At 45.8% G+C, this 23,965-nt stretch overlaps 1 protein-coding gene across 5 annotated transcripts in view; it reads left to right on the forward strand.

The window, feature by feature from the left end:
- The first annotated feature begins 609 nt into the window (after positions 1 to 609).
- RUBCN (rubicon autophagy regulator) overlaps positions 610 to 23,965 on the forward strand; it is an 85,575-nt gene continuing 62,219 nt past the window's right edge. For 2 of the 5 annotated variants that reach the window (XM_073589346.1, XM_073589349.1), the window contains exons 1-2: positions 711 to 857; positions 22,707 to 22,863. In XM_073589346.1, coding sequence (XP_073445447.1) covers positions 820 to 857; positions 22,707 to 22,863 — 195 coding nt within the window. In that variant the 5' untranslated portion in view covers positions 711 to 819. Of the gene's footprint in view, positions 631 to 708; positions 858 to 22,554; positions 22,575 to 22,706; positions 22,864 to 23,965 lie in introns of those variants that run through there. The other 3 variants (XM_073589348.1, XM_073589347.1, XM_073589350.1) reach the window with 3 other exon arrangements.

The raw sequence follows: 23,965 nt of genomic DNA on the forward strand, positions 1-23,965 counted from the left end.
CGTGGCAGCTCTTCCCGCACCGCTCTAGCTGACTGACAGCCCTCTGCCATTAGTACATCAGGAGGGACCTGTCAATCACTGGGAGCGGTGCTGGGAGAGGCTGTCCAGGGGGGCCCTGCTGGACCCTCTAGGCCGGGTCCTCACATGTCACTTTCAGAGGGCAGCATGGCCGGCCGCATTCATGCGGTCTGTGGTTCGGGAAGACAGTCTTTTCAGCCTCAATACTGAATACAACGTCTCAACAGTACCAAAGCTGCCACAATGGAGGCACAGTCACAATGTCGTCCACGGCAGACATGTTGGGGCGCTGTAGTGACTGGGAGCCATATTTGTAGAGGACTTAGGACTAGATTTATCACCCTGTGACTTTACTATGTGTGTAATGTCTTCTGATCACCACCATGGGCCACAGACTAGTCTAAGATCAAAATGGAGGCAGCTGATCTCCAGAGCCCCTTCCCCGGATAGGAATACTGGGAACATGGCACAGGGCGCCGGTGCAGCACCAGGTTCTGCCTCAGCTCCGCACGGCGCCGGGTGATCGGCTCCAATGGCCATGGAAACAGGATAAAAGGAGCGTGGAGACAGGACGTTCTTGTGTCCCAGACCCGTCTTCTCCGAGCAGGAAATGTGAGCACCCAGGCGCCCCCTGCAGGCAGACGTGCGCAGCACAAAATTCACCAGTGGTGGCTCATGGTACTTGTAGTCTTCACGTTTGCCGGAAGCAGGACGCACGAGTGTTGTGGGCGTGGCCGGGGCAGGGCTGCCTGGTTTGTGTTTTGAGGCGTGAGATTGAAAGTGTCTGCAGCGGGCACGGACATGGAGATCCGCGGCCTGCACCGAGAAGTACCCGCGGGGTGAGGCAATGCATCTGATTGTGGGGGCACAGCCGAGCTGCGGGGGTGGTGACAGATGGGGTGCGGGTCACCGATATGAGAGGATCGCTCTTATGTACGGAGTCACTGGTAAATGAGGGGTTACAGAGCGGGGGGGGGGTCAGTGACAGATGGGGGTCACTGATATGTACAGAGTCACTGATGAGGGCTTACAGAGAGGTGAGGAGTCAGTGACAGATAGGGATCACCGATATGTACAGAGTCACTGATGAGGGCTTACAGAGAGGTGAGGAGTCAGTGACAGATGGGGGTCACTGATATGTACAGAGTCACTGATGAGGGGTTACAGAGAGGTGAGGAGTCAGTGACAGATGGGGATCACCGATATGTACAGAGTCACTGATGAGGGGTTACAGAGAGGCGAGGAGTCAGTGACAGATGGGGATCACCGATATGTACAGAGTCATTGATGAGGGCTTACAGAGAGGTGAGGAGTCAGTGACAGATAGGGATCACCGATATGTACAGAGTCACTGATGAGGGCTTACAGAGAGGTGAGGAGTCAGTGACAGATGGGGGTCACTGATATGTACAGAGTCACTGATGAGGGGTTACAGAGAGGTGAGGAGTCAGTGACAGATGGGGATCACCGATATGTACAGAGTCACTGATGAGGGGTTACAGAGAGGCGAGGAGTCAGTGACAGATGGGGATCACCGATATGTACAGAGTCACTGATGAGGGCTTACAGAGAGGCGAGGAGTCAGTGACAGATGGGGATCACCGATATGTACAGAGTCACTGATGAGGGCTTACAGAGAGGTGAGGAGTCAGTGACAGATGGGGATCACCGATATGTACAGAGTCACTGATGAGGGGTTACAGAGAGGCGAGGAGTCAGTGACAGATGGGGATCACCGATATGTACAGAGTCACTGATGAGGGGTTACAGAGAGGCGAGGAGTCAGTGACAGATGGGGATCACCGATATGTACAGAGTCACTGATGAGGGCTTACAGAGAGGCGAGGAGTCAGTGACAGATGGGGATCACCGATATGTACAGAGTCACTGATGAGGGCTTACAGAGAGGTGAGGAGTCACTGACAGATAGGGATCACCGATATGTACAGAGTCACTGATGAGGGCTTACAGAGAGGTGAGGAGTCAGTGACAGATGGGGGTCACTGATATGTACAGAGTCACTGATGAGGGGTTACAGAGAGGTGAGGAGTCAGTGACAGATGGGGATCACCGATATGTACAGAGTCACTGATGAGGGGTTACAGAGAGGTGAGGAGTCAGTGACAGATGGGGATCACCGATATGTACAGAGTCACTGATGAGGGGTTACAGAGAGGTGAGGAGTCAGTGACAGATGGGGATCACCGATATGTACAGAGTCACTGATGAGGGCTTACAGAGAGGCGAGGAGTCAGTGACAGATGGGGATCACCGATATGTACAGAGTCACTGATGAGGGCTTACAGAGAGGTGAGGAGTCAGTGACAGATGGGGATCACCGATATGTACAGAGTCACTGATGAGGGGTTACAGAGAGGCGAGGAGTCAGTGACAGATGGGGATCACCGATATGTACAGAGTCACTGATGAGGGCTTACAGAGAGGTGAGGAGTCAGTGACAGATGGGGATCACCGATATGTACAGAGTCACTGATGAGGGGTTACAGAGAGGCGAGGAGTCAGTGACAGATGGGGATCACCGATATGTACAGAGTCACTGATGAGGGCTTACAGAGAGGTGAGGAGTCAGTGACAGATGGGGATCACCGATATGTACAGAGTCACTGATGAGGGGTTACAGAGAGGCGAGGAGTCAGTGACAGATGGGGATCACCGATATGTACAGAGTCACTGATGAGGGGTTACAGAGAGGCGAGGAGTCAGTGACAGATGGGGATCACCGATATGTACAGAGTCACTGATGAGGGGTTACAGAGAGGCGAGGAGTCAGTGACAGATGGGGATCACCGATATGTACAGAGTCACTGATGAGGGCTTACAGAGAGGTGAGGAGTCAGTGACAGATGGGGATCACCGATATGTACAGAGTCACTGATGAGGGCTTACAGAGAGGCGAGGAGTCAGTGACAGATGGGGATCACCGATATGTACAGAGTCACTGATGAGGGCTTACAGAGAGGTGAGGAGTCAGTGACAGATGGGGATCACCGATATGTACAGAGTCACTGATGAGGGGTTACAGAGAGGCGAGGAGTCAGTGACAGATGGGGATCACCGATATGTACAGAGTCACTGATGAGGGCTTACAGAGAGGTGAGGAGTCAGTGACAGATGGGGATCACCGATATGTACAGAGTCACTGATGAGGGGTTACAGAGAGGCGAGGAGTCAGTGACAGATGGGGATCACCGATATGTATGTTGTATGTACAGGAAAGATGTATATCTTTGTACCGTGTTATCCAGTAGATAGAAAAATATTCAGGATTGAGAGTCCTCAGTAGTTGATACCTTTTAATGGCTAACTGAAAAGATGGTAACACATTGCAAGCTTTCCAGACTACTCAGGTCTCCATCAGGCTAGACTAATACAAAATCTGAAGTCACATATTTATGCACAATACAACACAGAAATAATTCAGTAGATTCTGCTTCACGTCACTTGTCTTATCTATTGCATTTTTTCTAGGCTGTATTGTGCATAAATATGTGACTTCAGATTTTGTATTAGTCTAGCCTGATGAAGAGACCTGAGTAGTCTCGAAAGCTTGCAATGTGTTACCATCTTTTCAGTTAGCCATTAAAAGGTATCAACTACTGAGGACTCTCAATCCTGAATATTTTGACATGTATGAAGTCACTGATAAATGAGGGGTTACTGGCGTTCAGCAGATCTGGGAATGCAGATATCGGGCGCCGTGCCATAATAACGATAGAGGACTGGACACGTCTGCATTGTGACGATTGTTTGTCATTTTCCAGTAGTTTTTCCCATTTTTCCCATCAGAACAATGGCCACATAGGTGGAACCCAGTAGGCTCCATTATTGGTCTGCTGGGCTGGTGTCACTGGTGGATGACACAGACCATGGCTGGATGGTGTCAGCAGCCGCTCTGCGCCAACCCAGCATTGGAAGGTCTGTCATAGATCTCGGCACGAAAACAATTGAAATGCACAGAACTGTCCGTCGGTCAGTGTCAGATGGTTGGGGCTGACCCCTGCACTCCCACCTTTCATCTGGTACTTTTTGCTATAGGAGCTGATATGCAGTACCTGGAGCTGCCACTTCACAGTGGATGGCGCTGTTCTGCTCTGTTCAATGTTTACATCCAGCCTCACTGAAGCTAATAATAACAGATGATCTGTGGGGGGGAAGGGTCAGATCTCTACCGGCTTGCTGTTGATGACCTACCCTAAAGATTGGTGATCAGTGTCATACGGCTGGGCAACCCCATTATAGGGGTGGTGTAATCTTTCTTGGTCTTGCCTCTGGTCTGCACTGTGCACCTTCCTGAGCTGCCAGCAGAGGTAGCTTTGCCACTGCACCATCAGGAGAGCACAAGGTCACTGACGTGTTGGCGCAGCGCTTCCAAGCTCTAAAGCAGGGGTTGTTACTGTTGGGCTCCTATGGCCTCATATGATGACCTGCAGGGTGGCTGGTGACCAGGGCAGCAAGCAGTAAACTATGGAGTGAAAAGTTCCTCTGTTCTCGAGACCTGAGGGTTTCTAGTAAGGGCTATATGGCAATGGTGAAAGCACTTCTGAAAATTTAGCAGGATGACACAACCCCTTTAATAACAATGAGTAGGGGGCTCTGTGGATCTATACCTACATGTGTGTCCGCACATCCGGGTATTCTGGAAGGAAAGTGTGCCGTGTATTACAGTGCCAGCGTTGTGGATTTCTCCTCCTGCATCGTGTGTGGCCACTTTAGCTTCAAATTCATATTTCTACATCAAAAGCTGCACAGTTTTTTTTGTGGATTTTCTTCTGCAGAATTTCCACTGTGAAAAAATCTACAGTACATTTCATCCAATATTCCCCTACACTGATCGACCTCAGATTTTACCTATGGGGATGAGGGAAATTCATATGTCCCCCCTGTGGTTACTGCTGCACCAGAGGTCACTGGATGGGTGACATTCACCAATGGGGAAATTCACATGTCCCCACATGGTCCCCTATGGTTACTGATGTACCCGAGGTCACTGGATGGGTTACATTCACCAATGGGGAAATTCACATGTCCCCACATGGTCCCCTATGGTTACTGATGCACCCGAGGTCACTGGATGGGTGACATTCACCAATGGGGAAATTCACATGTCCCCACATGGTCCCCTATGGTTACTGATGCACCCGAGGTCACTGGATGGGTGACATTCACCAATGGGGAAATTCACATGTCCCCACATGGTCCCCTATGGTTACTGATGCACCCGAGGTAACTGGATGTGTGACATTCACCGATGGGGAAATTCACATGTCCCCACATGGTCCCCTATGGTTACTGCTGCACTAGAGGTCACTGGATGGGTGACATTCACCAATGGGGAAATTCACATGTCCCCACATGGTCCCCTATGGTTACTGATGCACCCGAGGTCACTGGATGGGTGACATTCACCGATGGGGAAATTCACATGTCCCCTATGGTTACTGCTGCACTAGAGGTCACTGGATGGGTGACATTCCTCTGTCATGCTCGCCTTGTTCTAACTAGGTCACATTAACACTTTGTGGGTTTGGCAGCTTTTATTGTACATTACTCAGTAGTTGGTTGATTATAATCTCTGAGTTATGTAATAGATTTACGTATAACACTCCTAGTGAGACAGCAGCCGAGTGATGGCCTCTGTCTGTCCGGTGGGGATCTGTCAGTGCATAGATGGCAGCGTAGACTGCTCTAACCTGTCCTACGGAGAGTAGAGATAGAAACCTGTGTGGTTACAGCCCTAGTGTGATGATTGGCTCCATCATGCTGTCTATCATATTTCTCTGCTTGTGTATTACGTACAGCCATGTGAGCATTGGTTCCTCCTGTGCAGGTTTCCCGCTCTCAGACGGGTGTTTTTCTTCTGTAGTAAATGTCAATCGCAGTGATTAGTGATTGCAATGTAAGGCCCAGCTGTAGATCTGTGGGCGTCAGTCACAACTGTCAGTGGTCCGTGTTTCCATCTCCACGATGGGGGATCTGCAAGGACCTCAGGGGGGCAGCTTGTCTCCTGTGATAACAAACTATTGAGCATGCTGAAACCCAACATGTCTGATTCTTCTCTCCCTGCATCTGTTGGAGGGACAGCACCCACCCCCATATAATCACACAGGCTAGCCAAAATTGGCGCGTGCAACCTATGTGCATGGGGGTCTTTAGGTAAAGAGACTGATGACGGATCTGTTATATAATGTCATATTTCATTCCTGGCTGAATAAGCTTATCTGGCTGTGGAGGAATGATGATTGCATTAGAACATATTCACACGCTGCAGATTTTGTTGCAGAAATTTTCGTTGAAAATCTGTTCTGTTGTGAACATAGCTGGTTTAGATAAATGGGATTTCTGTACCAAAATCTGCATCATGTGAATTCATCCTAAAATCAGTGCAATCGTATTGGAAATCTGCTAGCTAGAAGGTTTCTACGTGAATGTAGGCAGGAGGAGTTCTTTACCGTTAGAGCAGTGAGACTGTCAAACTCTGCCAGAGGAAGCTTTCTGGGTTAAACCATGTACGGATCGCTGCATATTCGTCGCACTGTTCCAGTGAACTGATACAAGGCACCAATCCTCTGCGCAGGCATTTGCACGGTAAGGCCAGGGTCACACTTGCGCGAGTTTCTCGCATCACACTCTCATCAGTACCCGGCACTCGAGACCGGAGTGTGGGGCTGCATGTATTTCTATGAAGCCGCACACTCCTCTCCGAGTGCCGGCGGCAGTGCCGGGTATTGATGGACGAGTTTCTCGCATTCAGTTGCAAATGTGACCCCGGCCTTACATGAGGATTTGGTGAGTTTTTGACCCTGCTTGTTTTCATGTATGAAAATAAATGCAGCTTATTACAGGTGCAGGAAAGTGTTTGGGATGAATTGGAGTCTCCGGCTCGCTGAGCTTTGGTGTATGCTCTGTAGAAACTGATTGTTGCATGTTTGAAATCTGCACCATGTCTGTTTCTCATGCCGGAAAATATACGTTTAATTTGCATATTTTCCCCATAGCTTTGAATGAGATGAGAAAAATCTGCAAGTAAAAAACACAAATTTACATTGCGGTTCTGCAGCAGAGACTCAATAAGGCACATATAATCCGCACCGAACCTGTCCTGGGAGTGGTGGTCGGGCGTCTGACCAGCTGCTGCCATTTTTCGGGCTGTGTTCCCACCACGAGCTTTGGTTCACTTTTTATCTTTCGTATTTTTGCTGCGTCCAAAAAGCAGAATTTTACAACAGTAGAGTAGAGACAGTTCCAGCAAGGTGGAGGGGATTTCTAGAAATCTCAGGCCCAATTTTTTTTCTTTTTTTTTTTTTATGGAGTCTAAACTACAGTGCGTGTTTCAAATCCACAACATGTCCATTTCTCCTGCGGGTCTGCTGCGCTTTAGGTGCATATTTCCCCATAGACTTCCATTAGATGTGGAAAATCCACAAGGTAAAATCGCACGTGAGTCTTTGGTCCATTTCCGCAGCGGAAACACATAAAAAAATCTGCATAGGACTGTATCAATATCGTTTTGTCAAAGCCAAATATCAGGAAGTATCTAAAACAAAGCGAGACGCCAAAAAGAGACAAAAACTCGAGCGTCATAAATGCGATAAAAGTGCAAGTCACCTAAGTGACATAATAGGCGCAGAACTTCTGCAACGTCAGAGACTCTTCGTGGGAAGGTAGCCTTACAGGGATAAAAGTACCTGTTCCTCTGCCCGCTGCAGATCGCACCAATCAAATATTTCTCATCTATCCTGTCTGGCTAACTTAATTTTGCTGGACAACCCCTCTAAATCCTGAGAGCAGGCTCAGTGAGCAGCATGTGTCCTCACTGAATACCTGTGTCCTAAATTGAGCTCGGGGTGACGCACCCAGTAATTCTCTAGTCCTACAGGAGCGTCCTCACACATTTACTACCTAGTCATACAGTGCCTACAAGTAGTATTCAACCCCCTGCAGATTTAGCAGGTTTACACATTCGGAATTAACTTGGCATTGTGACATTTGGACTGTAGATCAGCTTGGAAGTGTGAAATGCACTGCAGCAAAAAAGAATGTTATTTCTTTGTTTAATTTTTTTTTAAATTGTGAAAAGTTTATTCAGAGGGTCATTTATTATTCAACCCCTCAAACCACCAGAATTCTGTTTGGTTCCCCTAAAGTATTAAGAAGTATTTCAGGCACAAAGAACAATGAGCTTCACATGTTTGGATTAATTATCTCTTTTTCCAGCCTTTTCTGACTATTTAAGACCCTCCCCAAACTTGTGAACAGCACTCATACATGGTCAACATGGGAAAGACAAAGGAGCATTCCAAGGCCATCAGAGACAAGATCGTGGAGGGTCACAAGGCTGGCAAGGGGTACAAAACCCTTTCCAAGGAGTTGGGCCTACCTGTCTCCACTGTTGGGAGCATCATCCGGAAGTGGAAGGCTTATGGAACTACTGTTAGCCTTCCACGGCCTGGACAGCCTTTGAAAGTTTCCTCCCGTGCCGAGGCCAGGCTTGTCCGAAGAGTCAAGGCTAACCCAAGGACAACAAGGAAGGAGCTCCGGGAAGATCTCATGGCAGTGGGGACATTGGTTTCAGTCAATACCATAAGTAACGTACTCCACCGCAATGGTCTCCGTTCCAGATGAGCCCGTAAGGTACCTTTACTTTCAAAGCGTCATGTCAAAGCTCATCTACAGTTTGCTCATGATCACTTGGAGGACTCTGAGACAGACTGGTTCAAGGTTCTCTGGTCTGATGAGACCAAGATCGAGATCTTTGGTGCCAACCACACACGTGACGTTTGGAGACTGGATGGCACTGCATACGACCCCAAGAATACCATCCCTACAGTCAAGCATGGTGGTGGCAGCATCATGCTGTGGGGCTGTTTCTCAGCCAAGGGGCCTGGCCATCTGGTCCGCATCCATGGGAAGATGGAGAGCATGGCCTACCTGGAGATTTTGGCCAAGAACCTCCGCTCCTCCATCAAGGATCTTAAGATGGGTCGTCATTTCATCTTCCAACAAGACATCGACCCAAAGCACACAGGCAAGAAAACCAAGGCCTGGTTCAAGAGGCAAAAAATCAAGGTGTTGGAGTGGCCTAGTCAGTCTCCTGACCTTAACCCAATTGAAAACTTGTGGAAGGAGCTCAAGATTAAAGTCCACATGAGACACCCAAAGAACCTAGATAACTTGGAGAAGATCTGCATGGAGGAGTGGACCAAGATAACTCCAGAGACCTGTGCCGGCCTGATCAGGTTTTATAAAAGACGATTATTAGCTGTAATTGTAAACAAGGGTTATTCCACAAAATATTAAACCTAGGGGTTGAATAATAATTGACCCACACTTGTATGTTTAAAATTTATTAAAATTTAACTGAGCAACATAACTTTTTGGTTTGTAAGATTTATGCATCTGTTAATAAATCCTGCTCTTGTGTGAAGTTTGAAGGCTCTAACTTATTTGCATCTTATCAAACCTGCTAAATCTGCAGGGGGTTGAATACTACTTGTAGGCACTGTATATTAGTCATGTACAATGGCCTCCATAGCAATGCATGATGCCCAGACAAGGGAGCGGCCTTATTATTATGATGGGACCTTGTGAGAACATAGCATATAAATAGAAGCCAGTCCTGAGAATAATGTGTAATGGCTGCTCCTTGGCCTGATAAGCCAGGCTGTATAGATGTCACAGATAAGACATCCAGACCCAGCAACCTTTGCCCCTTGCGTCACAGCCCTCGCTCTCTGCCGTGTACTGCTCCGCTCTTCTGAGGGCGACATTGCAGATTTCTGTGGCATAGTCTACAGGTAGTGTTTCCTATAAGCAGGCGACATTTCTGTAATAGCTGTGTGAATGGCCTGATATGCCACAATCCTGGCGTTCTTCTGTTATCCGGCCGGCACGTTATATGCAGACTCTCCTGACTGTGAGCACATGTCACCTGACTGGGATTTACCAGTATTAGTCTATATTTATGGTACGTGTACCCCACATATCTTCAGCAGATTCCTCCAGAAAGTGCGCATACCACCACATTATTATTTATTATTATAAAGCGTGAGCAATTCATTTTTTCGTGGGGCAACATGAGACCATGACTGTTGTGGAGGGCTGAAATGATCTCTGCTCAATATTAATATTAACATATTAATTACAATTGTAATTATTTAATTCTCTCACTTAATATTGAGCAGAATTAGTATTCTAACATCCCCCTATATACCATATGAGACTGCAAACAGCCCACCTATGTACAGTGAGCCCCACATAGCCCCCTACACACATTATGAGCCCCCACATAGCCCTGCTATATACAGTGTGAGACCTCGCCATATACAATGTGAGCCCTACACAACCCCACAAATATAGTAGGAGCCCTCACATAGCCTCCTGAAGACAGTAGTAGGAGCCCTCACATAGCCTCCTGAAGACAGTAGTAGGAGCCCTCACATAGCCTCCTGAAGACAGTAGTAGGAGCCCTCACATAGCCTCCTGAAGACAGTAGTAGGAGCCCTCACATAGCCTCCTGAAGACAGTAGTAGGAGCCCTCACATAGGCTCCTGAACACAGTAGTAGGAGCCCTCACATAGCCTCCTGAACACAGTAGTAGGAGCCCTCACATAGCCTCCTGAAGACAGTAGTAGGAGCCCTCACATAGCCTCTTTGACATGCAAACATCCCATACAAATATGAAAAAAAAACATACTTGCCTCGCTCCCATTTTCCTGGTGCTCTGATTTTCCATATAGCAGATGCAATGTAATAGCGACATCGCGTCTGCTGTCTCACATGTTCATTGGTGGAAGAAGGAAGCGAGCAGTGGCGACCAATGGGGCACTGTTTTCAGTCTTTTGGCTGTCTCAGTCTGCGGGCCGGACTGGAACCGCACTTTGCCCTGCTCTGACATAAAGCGATCACAATGCACCGCAATGTAAAAATGACATTGCTGTGCACATGTTCAGTTTTGTTACTTCTTTTTACTGCTTCAGGATTAGGAGACCGTGAAGCAGTTAGAAGTAGCGTGCCCCATCTTCGGGATCTTCCACTATGAAGCAGCTCACTAGTTATAGCATAAGCAATACAACAAAGACGTCGCGGCTGCCTACAAAGCCGCTTCAGAAATAAGGTTTTTTTTTTTTTTTTTTTTTAACGCTTTCAAAACTCTTAGCTTAGGTTCCCAACATCAGCCCTTGATGCTACATATTTTTGCTGTGCAACAAAAACAGCATCTTATGGTATTAGGAGTCCCAAACCCACTGTGCTTTTTTTTTTTTTTTTACGCAGCATAAACTGACCTGCGGTGCTTGTGTGAAAGCTGCAACACATCACTTTCACTTGTGGGTATGTTGAGTTTTATGTGTGGATTTTTACCATAGACTTACATTACTTGCGGAAACGCCTCAGGTAAAAACCGCACATACATCCTTAGTGCGACTCCGCTGAAGATGCACACTAAAAACGCAGCTAATCTGCACCTATATATCAATAACGTTTTTTCAAAGCCAAATACCAGGAAGTATCAAAAACAAAGCAGTTTTATTTAAAACACAAGTAATCTAACGCTATGTGCCCACATTGAGTAAATGGATTCAGTAATTTCCTAAAGCATGTTTCTCCTGAAAAACTATAAGGCTGCGTTCGCACGTCGCAGTGTTTACCGCAAAAATGCAAAAAAACAGCATCCCATGCAATCCTATGGGATTCCGCAATGCTGTGCTAATGCTGCGGATTTTCCTGCGGCAGAATCTCATCGCGGAAAAATCCGTAGCATGCTCATTAATTTTGCGGAATCGCGGCGATTCCGCCCACATAGGAATGCATTGTTCTGCTTACTTCCTGCATGTGGCTGTGCCCACCATGTGAAATGTAAGCAGAACATTTGCGGATGGTACCCACGGTCCGGACGAGAGGAGACTGTCCTCCGCGCTGTGGGTACCATATCCCTGTAAAAAATAGAATTAAAAAAAAAAAAAATCGGGTTATATTCACCTTCCGATGTCCCTCGCAGCGTCCCCAGGCTTCCGTGACGCACTGGCAGGTCCCGTTCCCAGTGATGCATTGCGATAATGACCTTTGCTGACGTCGCTGTCTCGCGATACTGTAGCGATCTCGCGAGACCGCGACGTCATCAAAGGTCATTGCCGCAATGCATCACTGGGAACGGGACCTGCCGGAGCGTCGCGAAAGCCTGGGGACGCTGCGCGGGACATCGGAAGGTGAATATAACCCGATTTTTTTTTTTTTTTTTTTTTTTTTTTTTTTTAAATTATTTTTAACATTAGATCTTTTTACTACTGATGCTGCATAGGCGGCCTCAATAGTAAAAAGTTAGTCACACTCGTCAAACACTGTTTGACGAGTGTGACCAGCCTGTCAATCAGTTCTCCAAGCGATGCTGCTACAGATCGCTTGGCACTTGGAAAACACTAGCATTCTGCAAGCTAATTACGCTTGCAAATCGCTAGTTTTTCCGCAGGAAAATTGCGATTTTTTTCCCACGGAATGGAATTCCGGAATTCTCGCGGTAACTTCCGTGGGAGTTCTGCAACGTGTGAACTTAGCCTAAAAGATGCTGTGTGCACATACCCTGAAGGAGATGGAAAGACACCGTGTTACAGAACCACTCAGCACCCAGAATATGTTGTGCAGTTATATGTATATATAATAGGTTCCATGTGATATGCATGTCCCTAATGTATCAGCAGTGTCCGCTCGGCCATCTTTTCCTTCAGATCAGTGCTCACACCAGCCATCACCTTTCGTATGATCTCTACTGCAGGGTTCGGGCCATAGAACGCCAGTCTGTTCTTTACCTCCCTCTGGAATTCGGTCTCCTCCACGTTCACATTGGGGGGCTGTTGTGAGTTCATTTTCCCCTTCACCGTTGATGTCTGATGAACTCCCTCTGCTGGTGAAGAGAGGTAGTGAAATTGATTGGGTTGAGAAGAACCTGTCATCTGAACAGGTGGAGCCTGATTGGACACCCGGAATCACTGAGTGGATATAAGGCAGCTGACGCCCTACTGGGGTGCTGGTGATCCTTTCTGCTCTGAGCTCTTGCAACCAGTTAGTCGTGTCTACTGAAAGCTAAGTTTTCGCTCTCTTATTTTTCCATGAGATTTTGTCTGTTTGCTTCGTGCTTTGTGTTCAGCCTGCCTTTGTTGGGGCGGGCTGAGCTCCATTTTTGTCTCTGATCAGTTTATCTCTTTGCTCTGTTTTCAGAATATACCTGAGTGCTGATATAGTGATTTTGAAGTCTAGCGACTTCAGGGCCTTTTTCCCTATCAGACGGTTGGGACATTTTTGGTAGGGTTTTTTGCGGATTGCAGCCAGCATCTTTTCTGTCCTTTCCTATTTAGTTAGTTGGGCCCCATAGTTTGCTCAACCTGTCTTTCTGTCTGTGTTTTCATCTGCTTTTCACCGACAATACATGTTGGGGTCTGCTCTGGGGCAGTTTAGATTTCCCCTTTCTTTCTTTAGGCTTATTTAGTTCTCCGGCTGTGAACGAGGGGTCTAGGGCACCGTAGGAACCCCACACGGCTACTGTTAGTTGTGGTGAATAGGATCAGGGGTCTGCAATCCGATAGCTACCAACCTCTCCGGTTTTCTGGACTTAGCTTGTATTTTTGTTTTTTCCTCCTTCGGTGACTCATTCATAACATGGGGCGCTGCACTGTCGTGTTCTACGATGGCTGCTATCAAATCCGCTTTTGTTTTGTTGCTGGCGATCAACCCTCGGGCTTCCACCAGATCTTTTAATGTAGTCCTCTAACTTCTGGTAGTTATTTTCCATTCATTCCTTTCCTCCTGTAGAAGGGGTATCAAATCCCGCTGTCTGCCACCAGTGTAACGGGGTCTTCCAAGCTGGGGTACCTCTTTCAGTACCACCCCGTGTTTTCGGAGGTCCGCTCTGCATTGGCTGGAGTCTGAATGAATGACGCTGGCTAGAATTCCTCTGAGTGCATGGGCGCATATAAAAGATCACTTCTTCTCCATATATTTCCAGTCTGACAACACTTTACTCACAGGACACAGAATATATCACACAGATACAGAGGGCCGGCCAATAGACAAGCGTCAGGCCAGACATGCATTACAAAAGCCGCAGGTGGCCGGAGCCTGCGGATGTTTACTGTGGGAATTACAAAGGTGGGGGGAGGGCGGACACTGCTGATGCATTAGGGACATGCATCTCACATGGAACCTATTATATATACATATAACTGCACAACATATTCTGGGTGCTGAGTGGTTCTGTAACACACCCGAAAATGTAGAATTTTCTGCAACTGTTTCCACTTGAAAAGTTGTCTGATTTGTCTATCTCAAGCAACCTCCATGGTGGGGAGATTGCCCATGTTGCGTCTTCGTGCATGTGTCCGGAACTATGCCCAGTGGCCCCTTAAGTTGGTTTCCAAATCGACCTGCCATTGGGCATCAAGCATGATTGGCAGAGTTCTGGACGCCTCCAAGAAGAAGCAGTTTCTGCGATGACTCAGGCCACGTTCATACGTTGAGTATTTGGTCAGTATTTTACCTCAGTATCTGTAAGCCAAAGCCAGGAGTGGGTGATAAATGCAGAAGTGGTGACATGTTTCTATTATACTTTTCCTGCAATTGTTCCACTCCTGGTTTTGGCTTACAGATACTGAGGTAAAACACTGACCAAATACTAACCGTCTGAACATGGCCTTAGAAGTCTAGAAATGTGTTGTGGCCTTGATGCCGTTCATAGTGATGATGTGCTGGTTTTCTAGGTGAAATGGCTGCTTTCATGCAAAATCATCCAACCTTTGAGATTCCCTTTAAGTGGATTAATATACCGTAATCAGAAAATGAGTTGTGCAGTAGTTTAGATCAAGTTTTTTTTTTTTTTTTTTTTTAAAGTAATGTGTTTTTTAGACTTACAGGCTCTGATTTATGATGACCGGCATTGATAACTGTAGTCTTGGTGTGTCGGAGAAGCTTGTGATCCCTCCTAATCAAGCACACGTGTAAAGTGGCCTGCGGCTCCATGTGCTACAAATCGTACTCTAGTCAGGGATTAGAGTGAATTAGGTGGGCTATGGCGCCACGCCCCAGCCCCATCCCAGCTCCGCACACTTGGGTAGAGCTTGGCAAAGCTAACATGAAAATACCAAAGCACAATTTTTTTTTTTTTTTTTGTGCAACTCCATGTTGCGTAAAAAATTTATGCCAGAATTGTAGCGTAAATGCTTTTGTGCATCATGGCCATACCTCTGGTCCTTTAAGTTTTCAGCAAGACTCCTTGTCAGCAGAGGCAGGAATACGACAACTGATAACTCCCCTGCAGGCAGCTGGTGACACAGGATCCACCAATCACAGTAGGTGATGTCACAGCTTTCATCCCCCCCTTCACTATCACCTTTGCCCAGGCTCATTAGATGTTTCTGTACAAACTAGATGGAGGCCCGATGCTATCGCAGTGCGGTAATGTCACGAGGGCAGGCTTTGCAGCGTTGATAATCTCTCCTCCCCATGTGCTCACCCACCTATCCACACTCTCTTTCCCCATGTGCTGACTTCTCCCGTCTGTGCTCTCTTCTTTGACCTGTCTACCCCATGTGCTATCCCCCTCGTCTGCTGTCTCTATCCTTCCTGTACTGTATTCTCCCCTCATGTGCCGTTCCGTTTGAGCTGTCTCCCCACTGTGTCTGACCATGTACAGAACATACCATAGCTCCTGGGCAGGGGAGGAAGCAAAAGACAATAGTGACATTACAGCAGGAGATCGCAGAGGATACATTTTGTGAGGTAAAATTTTGTTTAAAAACAGTCAGTGAAATATTTTACCTCACAAAATGAATCCTCTGTGATCCCCTGCTGTAATGTCAGTATTGTCTTTTGCTTCCTCCCCTGCCCAGGAGATGTGGTATGCTCTGTACATGGTCAGACACAGACAATTTTTAATATGAATTTTCGTTCGTGGGAAAACCCATTAACGCTGAGTGCAGACGGACTTTTTAGCCCTGCGGATTTTTCCGCGCAGAATGGAAGAAATCCGCAGGTCAAATGACCTGCATTTTTCCTGCGGATTTCTTTCATTTTTCATGCGGTTTTCTTGCGGTTTTTGTGCGGTTTTCCATTGCGGTTTTCCCCCTGAGGATTTGGTGACAGGGGATATGGAAAACCACACAAAAGAAGTAACATGCTGCGGATTTTGTACCGCGGAAAAATCCGCAACGTCTGCACAGCGTTTTTTTTTTTCCATTGATTTTAAGGCTACTGTACATCATAATGCAGAAATGCAACGTTTCTGCACGGTAAAATCCGCTGCAAATCTGCATCGTGTGCACACAGCCTTAATGTGACCGGCTTCATCTGCTTGTAGACACGTCGTTCTTCTGCCGCCGGGATCAGCCGAATGATTCACTGCGCCTGCGCGGTATTCCTCTGATGGTACCGCGTAAGAGGCTGCCTGTGAGTGGTGCGTATAGAGTATGTGTGGTGCGACGGTGCTCCGCTGGTGGTACCGCGCAATAGGTTGGTACCAGCTGCAGTTTCCATATTGTGTCCCAATATGGCGGTCGGTGAACTTCCTCCGCTTGGAATTCTGGGATACGGTGACATCTGGACAGAACAGGAAATTACAACATTACAAGGCAATTATATAAATGGAAGATAGTCGGGACAATTATGGCTATGTACATGATGTTTTTTTAATTAATAGAAAGTATGAGTCTAGAAAAGCCCCAGTAGCCAGATTGAAAGTTACAAGATTTTTAATTTTTTTTTAGTTTTAATACAGATCCTGATATATAAAAAAAACATTGCACACAAAATCCTAATTAAAAAACAGATATTTTTGTAATCATTGCTTCCCTTTAAGAACCACAGTGGCAGCATAGTGCAGTCTGTCTGGCCTTAAAGGGGTTGTTCCCTATCAGATAATGTTGTGCCCTGGCTTCAGTTTGCTAAAGCAGAACAAACTGCAATTTATTCACCTTTAGGGATTGGCCGACCCTTGGATGTTTGGGTTGTGGTGCCTGACCCGAACATTCTGGAAAAAATCGACTTGCCCAGAACACTGCTCTGGAGTGCAGCCGAGAGTCCGTGTATGTTCTTCAGGTTCAAACAGTGACCGGTACAGACGCCAAACATTTCTGTTCTGATTCGCCCATCTCTATTCACCTTCTCTGGGTTTGCTGGCAAGTCTTCACTGCTGCTCCTGTTTGTGGTACTGCCTTGGCGCTGCCGTGACTTGACAGTCAGTCGATGACCTCAGCGGCTCTGAAGGGGGCGTTCTGTCTACACTGGCAGAGCTGCAGTCCCAATGATTGGCTGCCTTGCTATTGATGTGGCGTCTGCACCGCATCTATTGCCACACACCGGCAGCAGCGGTGGAGACGTGAGGAAGGGGAGTACAGTTACTTGTTACTTTTTAACAGACTGCACCAGGGCAGAACATTGCCTGACAGGGAATAACCTTTTTAGAACTGCATTCACACAACGTGTGGTACAAATTAGTGCTGTCTTTTTCTCGGACAGCCCACATACCCATAGTTACATTGAGCCATTCACAGATCAGTTTAAATAACAGATCTTTGTGTCCGGTCTGTGAGAAACGTAGTGAATCCTAAATCAGCCATTAAAGCTATGGGGATCCGTGTAAAATGGATGTCACACAGAAGACAGACTTTATACTTCAGTTTTCCATGCAAGTTTGATCGTTTTTTTACTAATAGATTAAAGGGGTTATCCACTACTAGGACAGCCCCGTTCTTGAACTAAATGTTTGGCCCTGATAAAAAAGAAAAGGCCTATACTCGCCATCCGTGCGGGCGCTGATCCTGTAGTGTCAGCACTCGTGGTCCCGGGGCTACCATGCGGTTTTGTGACACATGGTGCCCGGCGCCCAATCAGTGCTAGTGTCACTGTCTCCGCCTTTGTACGGATTGAACAGGAAGAGGAAGTCTGGCATCAGCTGCAGCCTGGACTTCCTCTTCATGTTCAATTTGTATGATGCCGGTGCCAGGGACGGCAGTGCTGATTGGGCACTGGGCTCGCGTGTCACAAAACCGCATCAGAGCTCTTGGACCGCGAGTGCGGACACTGCTGGAACGGCGCCGGCACAGGAGTTAAGTATAGTTTTTTTATTTTATCGGGGCCAAACATTTAGTTCAAAAAAGGGTTGTCCTAGTAGTGGAAACCCCTTTAAAAGTCAGGGGATGAATAGTAGTTTGCACCATCTCCTTGCTTCAGTGGATAAAAAAACAAGAAAATGGACATGGATACAAAACACATGACACATTAGAGAAAAACAGTCCTTTTTACATGGATGTAAAAATTCCCATGGGTATGTGTAGCCTTAGGCCACTTACGTACGCCACAGATCAGGGCATGATGTTGCCCAACTATCTTCCAGTGGGAATTAGCTGCAAAATGCCCAACCTAAAAATCGTTATCGGCAGCACGTGGACGCATGTAGACAGATCATGTGCTGCAGATGTTATGTTTTCTGGGCACAGAACAATTGTATCTCTGATTAGAATTGTGGTCCGACGGTCTAAACAGGACAGTAATCCTCCATTAGATAAAGAGGTGCTAACATTATGGCCTCCAAAACGAAAGACCAAGCTTCGCGAAATGTTCTGCGTGACCCTGACTCTACATGAAGCCAGACAACGTTACTCACAAGTGGGCCGGAAATGTTCTTGTCGTTCACGCACGACATAGCAGGTTGGGTTCACTTAGTTTTTAGCTTGTGAGGCTGTTTTCATCCAACACGGCTGACTGACTTCCCAAGGTGAAGCGTACAGTGAAGGCGAGGAGTGCTGCTGTAAGGCCTCATTAATCAGGCTGCAGTACAGCTCAGCAGGCCGGGCGGATCGATGGATGCTGCATTGGACAAGAGAACCCTCGCTCTCTTTTTGGCACTTCGATGCTCTGCTTTTTTTTATCACTTTGTGACTTGTGCATTTTCTTTATTGATACAGTAACTGAAGCGTGTACCCAGGAGACATGCCTGAGATAACCACAGCCCCACCTGCTACATGTGAAACTGGCAGAAAAAAGTCCAGTTATAAAGATGTACATTACATAAAGGGGTACACTATGGCTAAGTACCCACCCATGATACCCTAATTCCTATTTTAGTCAGCCGCTGAGAGGGCCAATGTCCTAGCTCTATCGGACGGCATCAGGACTCAAAGATGTTGCTTATCCATTCACACGTCTGTGATAATGCCGTCACCGAGAAAAAAAAAAACTCAGCGCTTGTCCTGTACTGATCCATGTTGAGGATCAGAGTAAGCAGTAGTGAGTGGCTTTGTGTGCCGTCCGGAAACAATTGGGCAGCACACATATATTGACAATGATGAGTGAATGTATCTTAAAGCCCGCCATACAAAGTAGACAGCTGTTAGCCCAGTGATGGTTTGGCAGCTATCCTGTGTCCCCCATACACGAGAGCTTGGTCGGCTGAGCATTCGTTCCTGTGTTCTCTACGAGCGACCCACCATCAGACTCATCTGGCAACTGCTTATCTATAAGGAACGAATGGTTTCGGAATGTCGATCCTGACATGCAGGATCCATATTTCTTTATACATCGTTACATCATCTGTCATGGGAGAATTGAGATGCCCCCATACAAATTACACAGTTGGCTCAGCCATCCAAAACCCGCAGGTTCGTCCAATATTTGTCTGTGTGTGGTGTACTGTGTGTGGGCTGGTGGTCAGTTTCTCTCTGTTCTTATGAGAATCTCATTAAGGGCTCGTGCATGTGACAGTATTGGGGTATGTGCACACATTGCGGATTCTGCAGTTTCTGCTGCGGTGTACAGTACCATTTAAGGCAATGCAAAATGAAAAACGCAGTGCCCACGGTGCGGGATTTGCTGCGGTTTTAAATCCACAGCATGTGGATCCCGCAGCGTTTTGGCACCTGCTCCATGACAGTTGTCAAACCGCAGGCTAATCCGCAGATAAACCGCAGCTCTTTTGACCTGCGGATTTAGACAAATCCGCGTGGAAAATTCTGCAGCAGAATCTGCAACGTGTGCACACACCCTTATACGTTCAACTGCGATCCAACCAAACATCAAAATCTGAGCAGAGTAGGATCATAGTGTGATTTGAACAATTGACCTGATTCCCTTGGATGAGACAAAATACGGTTGGCTGAATCGGTCCTTGGGATTGAAATTATAGAGGAACTGACTTTCCACCTCGCAATTTAGTGAGTCGTAGTGCAGGTCAAAAATAATTCATAAATTATTAATTTTTCCGATAATTCAGGAAACCCACCAGCAGTCAATGTAAAGTCACTGCTATTTCCCTTATATAGATTACAAATAGTCCATAGGTTTTCTGTTTGTGCATTTTAACCCAAAGTATGGCGTCTTCATCTTATTTTCACACCTAAAAGCCCAAACCAAATTCCAGGGAAGGGAGAGAATTGGTATATTGCATTGGAATGACAGGTATCTGCAGACCTTCGTCACAGACGGTTGACCGAGCTGCCTTCCACATGTCAGATATGCAGTAAGCAGCTGACATTTGTATTTTGGCCCTGACCTCACACCCGCAGATTCTGTAGAAGGCTGTCAGATGAGTGATCATTTCTAGCGAAGTTGCTCAGAAATTGCTTATGGTCAGCCAGGGTTTCTCTATGCTCCTTTGCAGCTCAGCTGTTTTCCTTTGGTCTTATCAGATTTCAGAATAAATTCTTGGACTTTTGTGCGCTACCAGATAAATTCACTAATCCAGTATTAGGAGAAAGAATAATCCATTTATTTCCCAACGCGTTTCGAAATGTGTACCATTTCTTCAGGGGATGACATATATGATCAAACAGAACTGTCACAGATTATATAGAACAAGAATTCAAAAAACGGCGCCAAAGGGTCACATGTCATCTGGTGCAAATGTCAGAGTTCAAAGTACCACAGATGAACTAATGTATTAGTTAATCTAAATTCATTAAAAACATGTTATTTTTATTATTTCATAGGTAAAAAAGAAAAGAAGAGAAAGAAGATAAGAAGACGAAAAAATGGGATATGTATAAAAAGGAAGATATATATAAAAAAACGAACTCTTGACATCCAAGGGTATGTGCACACGTAGTTTTTAGTCTCTGCGGATTTTGTAGAGAAAACCGCAGGAAATCCGCAGGACAAAGTGCTGCGGTTTATCTGCGGATTATCTGCGTTTTTTCTGCGGTTTTGCCCTGCGGTTTTACACCTCATAATGGATGAGGTGTAAAACCGCAGCGTTTCTGCACCAAACAATTGACATGCTGCGGATTGTAAACCGCAGCAAAACCGCGCGGAAAAAAACGCAGCATGTGCACAGCTTTTTTTTTTATCTCCATAGGAAATAAAGGTACTGTACAACGCAGCAAAATCTGCTGCGTTTCTGCAGAGCCAAAAACGCTGCGGAAACGCAGCAGAATCCGCAGCGTGTGCACTTACCCTAAGGGTAAAAATAGCACATTAGGTATCTTAGACCACTATACTGAGGTCAGGTCATGCCTGACAAGAACGAAGAAAAAGACTTAAAAAACAAAATAAAAATGATTAAAAATATGTATAATTTATATGACAATAAAGGAAACTTTCTCTTTTTATTAATTAAAAAATGTGTATGAATCATCATTAATTGGTAAAAACATGAATGTGGCCAATTAAAAGAATGTGGCCGAAAAAAATCATTCAATACGATTGATTATAAAGAACTCACACGCCACTCAAGAGGGGAAGTGTTGATTTCGTTCACATTTCATCAGAGTGTTTGTGAACGAAATCAACACTTCCCCTCTTGAGTGGCGTGTGAGTTCTTTATAATCAATCGTATTGATTGATTTTTTTCGGCCACATTCTTTTAATTGGCCACATTCATGTTTTTACCAATTAATGATGATTCATACACATTTTTTAATTAATAAAAAGAGAAAGTTTCCTTTATTGTCATATAAATTATACATATTTTTAATCATTTTTATTTTGTTTTTTAAGTCTTTTTCTTCGTTCTTGTCAGGCATGACCTGACCTCAGTATAGTGGTCTAAGATACCTAATGTGCTATTTTTACCCTTAGATGTCAAGAGTTCGTTTTTTTATATATATCTTCCTTTTTATACATATCCCATTTTTTCGTCTTCTTATCTTCTTTCTCTTCTTTTCTTTTTTACCTATGAAATAATAAAAATAACATGTTTTTAATGAATTTAGATTAACTAATACATTAGTTCATCTGTGGTACTTTGAACTCTGACATTTGCACCAGATGACATGTGACCCTTTGGCGCCGTTTTTTAAATTCTTGTTCTATATAATCTGTGACAGTTCTGTTTGATCATATATGTCATCCCCTGAAGAAGAAATGGTACACATTTCGAAACGCGTTGGAAAATAAATGGATTATTCTTTCTCCTAATACTGGATTAGTGAATTTATCTGGTAGCGCACAAAAGTCCAAGAATTTATTCCGAAATCTGATGTTTCAAGCGGTCGCAGAGCTGACCTTTGGACGTGCAGCAAGCAGATTACTGATCCCTCATGCCTGAACCTCTCCTAAAAAGGGTGAGTAAATTCTAATCTATTTTTCCAGCTATAACCCGGATAAGACCCTATTGCGCTTTTTTGTTCCTTTAGTTTGAATATATTCCTTTGGTCTTACTCATGATTATAAAACATTTTTGTACCAATTTTCAGCAGGGATGAGCACTGGTGGCTCCTGGACAATCTGAAAACCACAGTGGAAGGTCTGGTATCAGGCAACAGCCGAAATGTGTGGTCGAAGTATGGTGGTCTTCAGAGACTTTGCCGAGACATGAGCAGCATTCTTCAGCATGGGCTTCTGTCTGATCAGGTAATATTGCGTCCCTTAAACATAGCATTGTTCCATTATTATCTTATCTGTCTGGATGGGATCTAAATAAAATGGGGGTACTGATCAGCTCTGCCAGGTGTAACCATAACTAGTGTGCTAGTGCCGAACCATTCAGTGTTTCTGTTCAAGAATGGAGCAAGTTTAAAACCGCCAGCAAAATCTTAATGGGGTTACATTTTGTCCCTGGCTGCAATACTTGCATCATGGAAGGGGAGATTGGGTGATACAGGGACCTTTCTAACCACTTAAAAGGAATCTGTCAGCAGGTTTTTCACACCTAATCTGAGAGCAGCATAATGTTGAGATGGAGATCTTGGTTCCAGCGATCTGTCACTTACTGGGCTGCTTGCTGTAGTTTTGATATCACAGTATTAGAAGATTATCACCAGAGGACTAGTAAGTAGTAAACATGCTGTCATGTAGTCCTCTGTATTGATGAGCTCTGTATATCCCCACACCATCACTGATTGGCAGCTTTCTGCCTATGCACAGTGTACACATACTGTACAGCTGCCACTCAGTGATGTGGGCGGGGTTATACAGAGCTCAGCATTCAGGTAACTGGTTGATCTGCAGCAGACACAATGGTGATTTTAGTAAAACTTCAGCAAGCTACCCAATAACTGACACATCGCTGGAATCAGATTCTCTACCCCTACCTCTTGCTGTTCTCAGGGTAGCAAAAACCTGGTGACAGATTCCTTTTAAATGGTGTGGTCGCTATACACTGCAGCATGTAAGGGGTTTATCAGCTGCAATTGGAGTTGCCTTTAGAGTGGCTGCTTAGTAGTGATGAGCGAACGTGCTTGGATGATGTGTTTTCAGAGTATCTTGGGTGCTCGTATAACATGTTCTGTCCCCGCAGCTTCATGATTTGCGGCAGTTAGATAATGTTTGTTAGGCAATCCCTGCATGTATTCAGGCTGTCAAAACATGCAGCTGCAGGGACTCGAACATCATATATGAGCACGCCGAAGACACTCGTATAACACCCGAGTATGCTTGGATAATACGTTATCCGAGCACGTTCGCTCATCACTACTGCTTAGACCGGGGCCAGCTCCTGACAGCAGCCATTAGA

This window comes from Dendrobates tinctorius, unplaced genomic scaffold, assembly GCF_039654945.1.
Source record: "Dendrobates tinctorius isolate UK_male_01 unplaced genomic scaffold, ASM3965494v1 ptg000107l, whole genome shotgun sequence".
Taxonomy (NCBI): domain Eukaryota; kingdom Metazoa; phylum Chordata; class Amphibia; order Anura; family Dendrobatidae; genus Dendrobates; species Dendrobates tinctorius.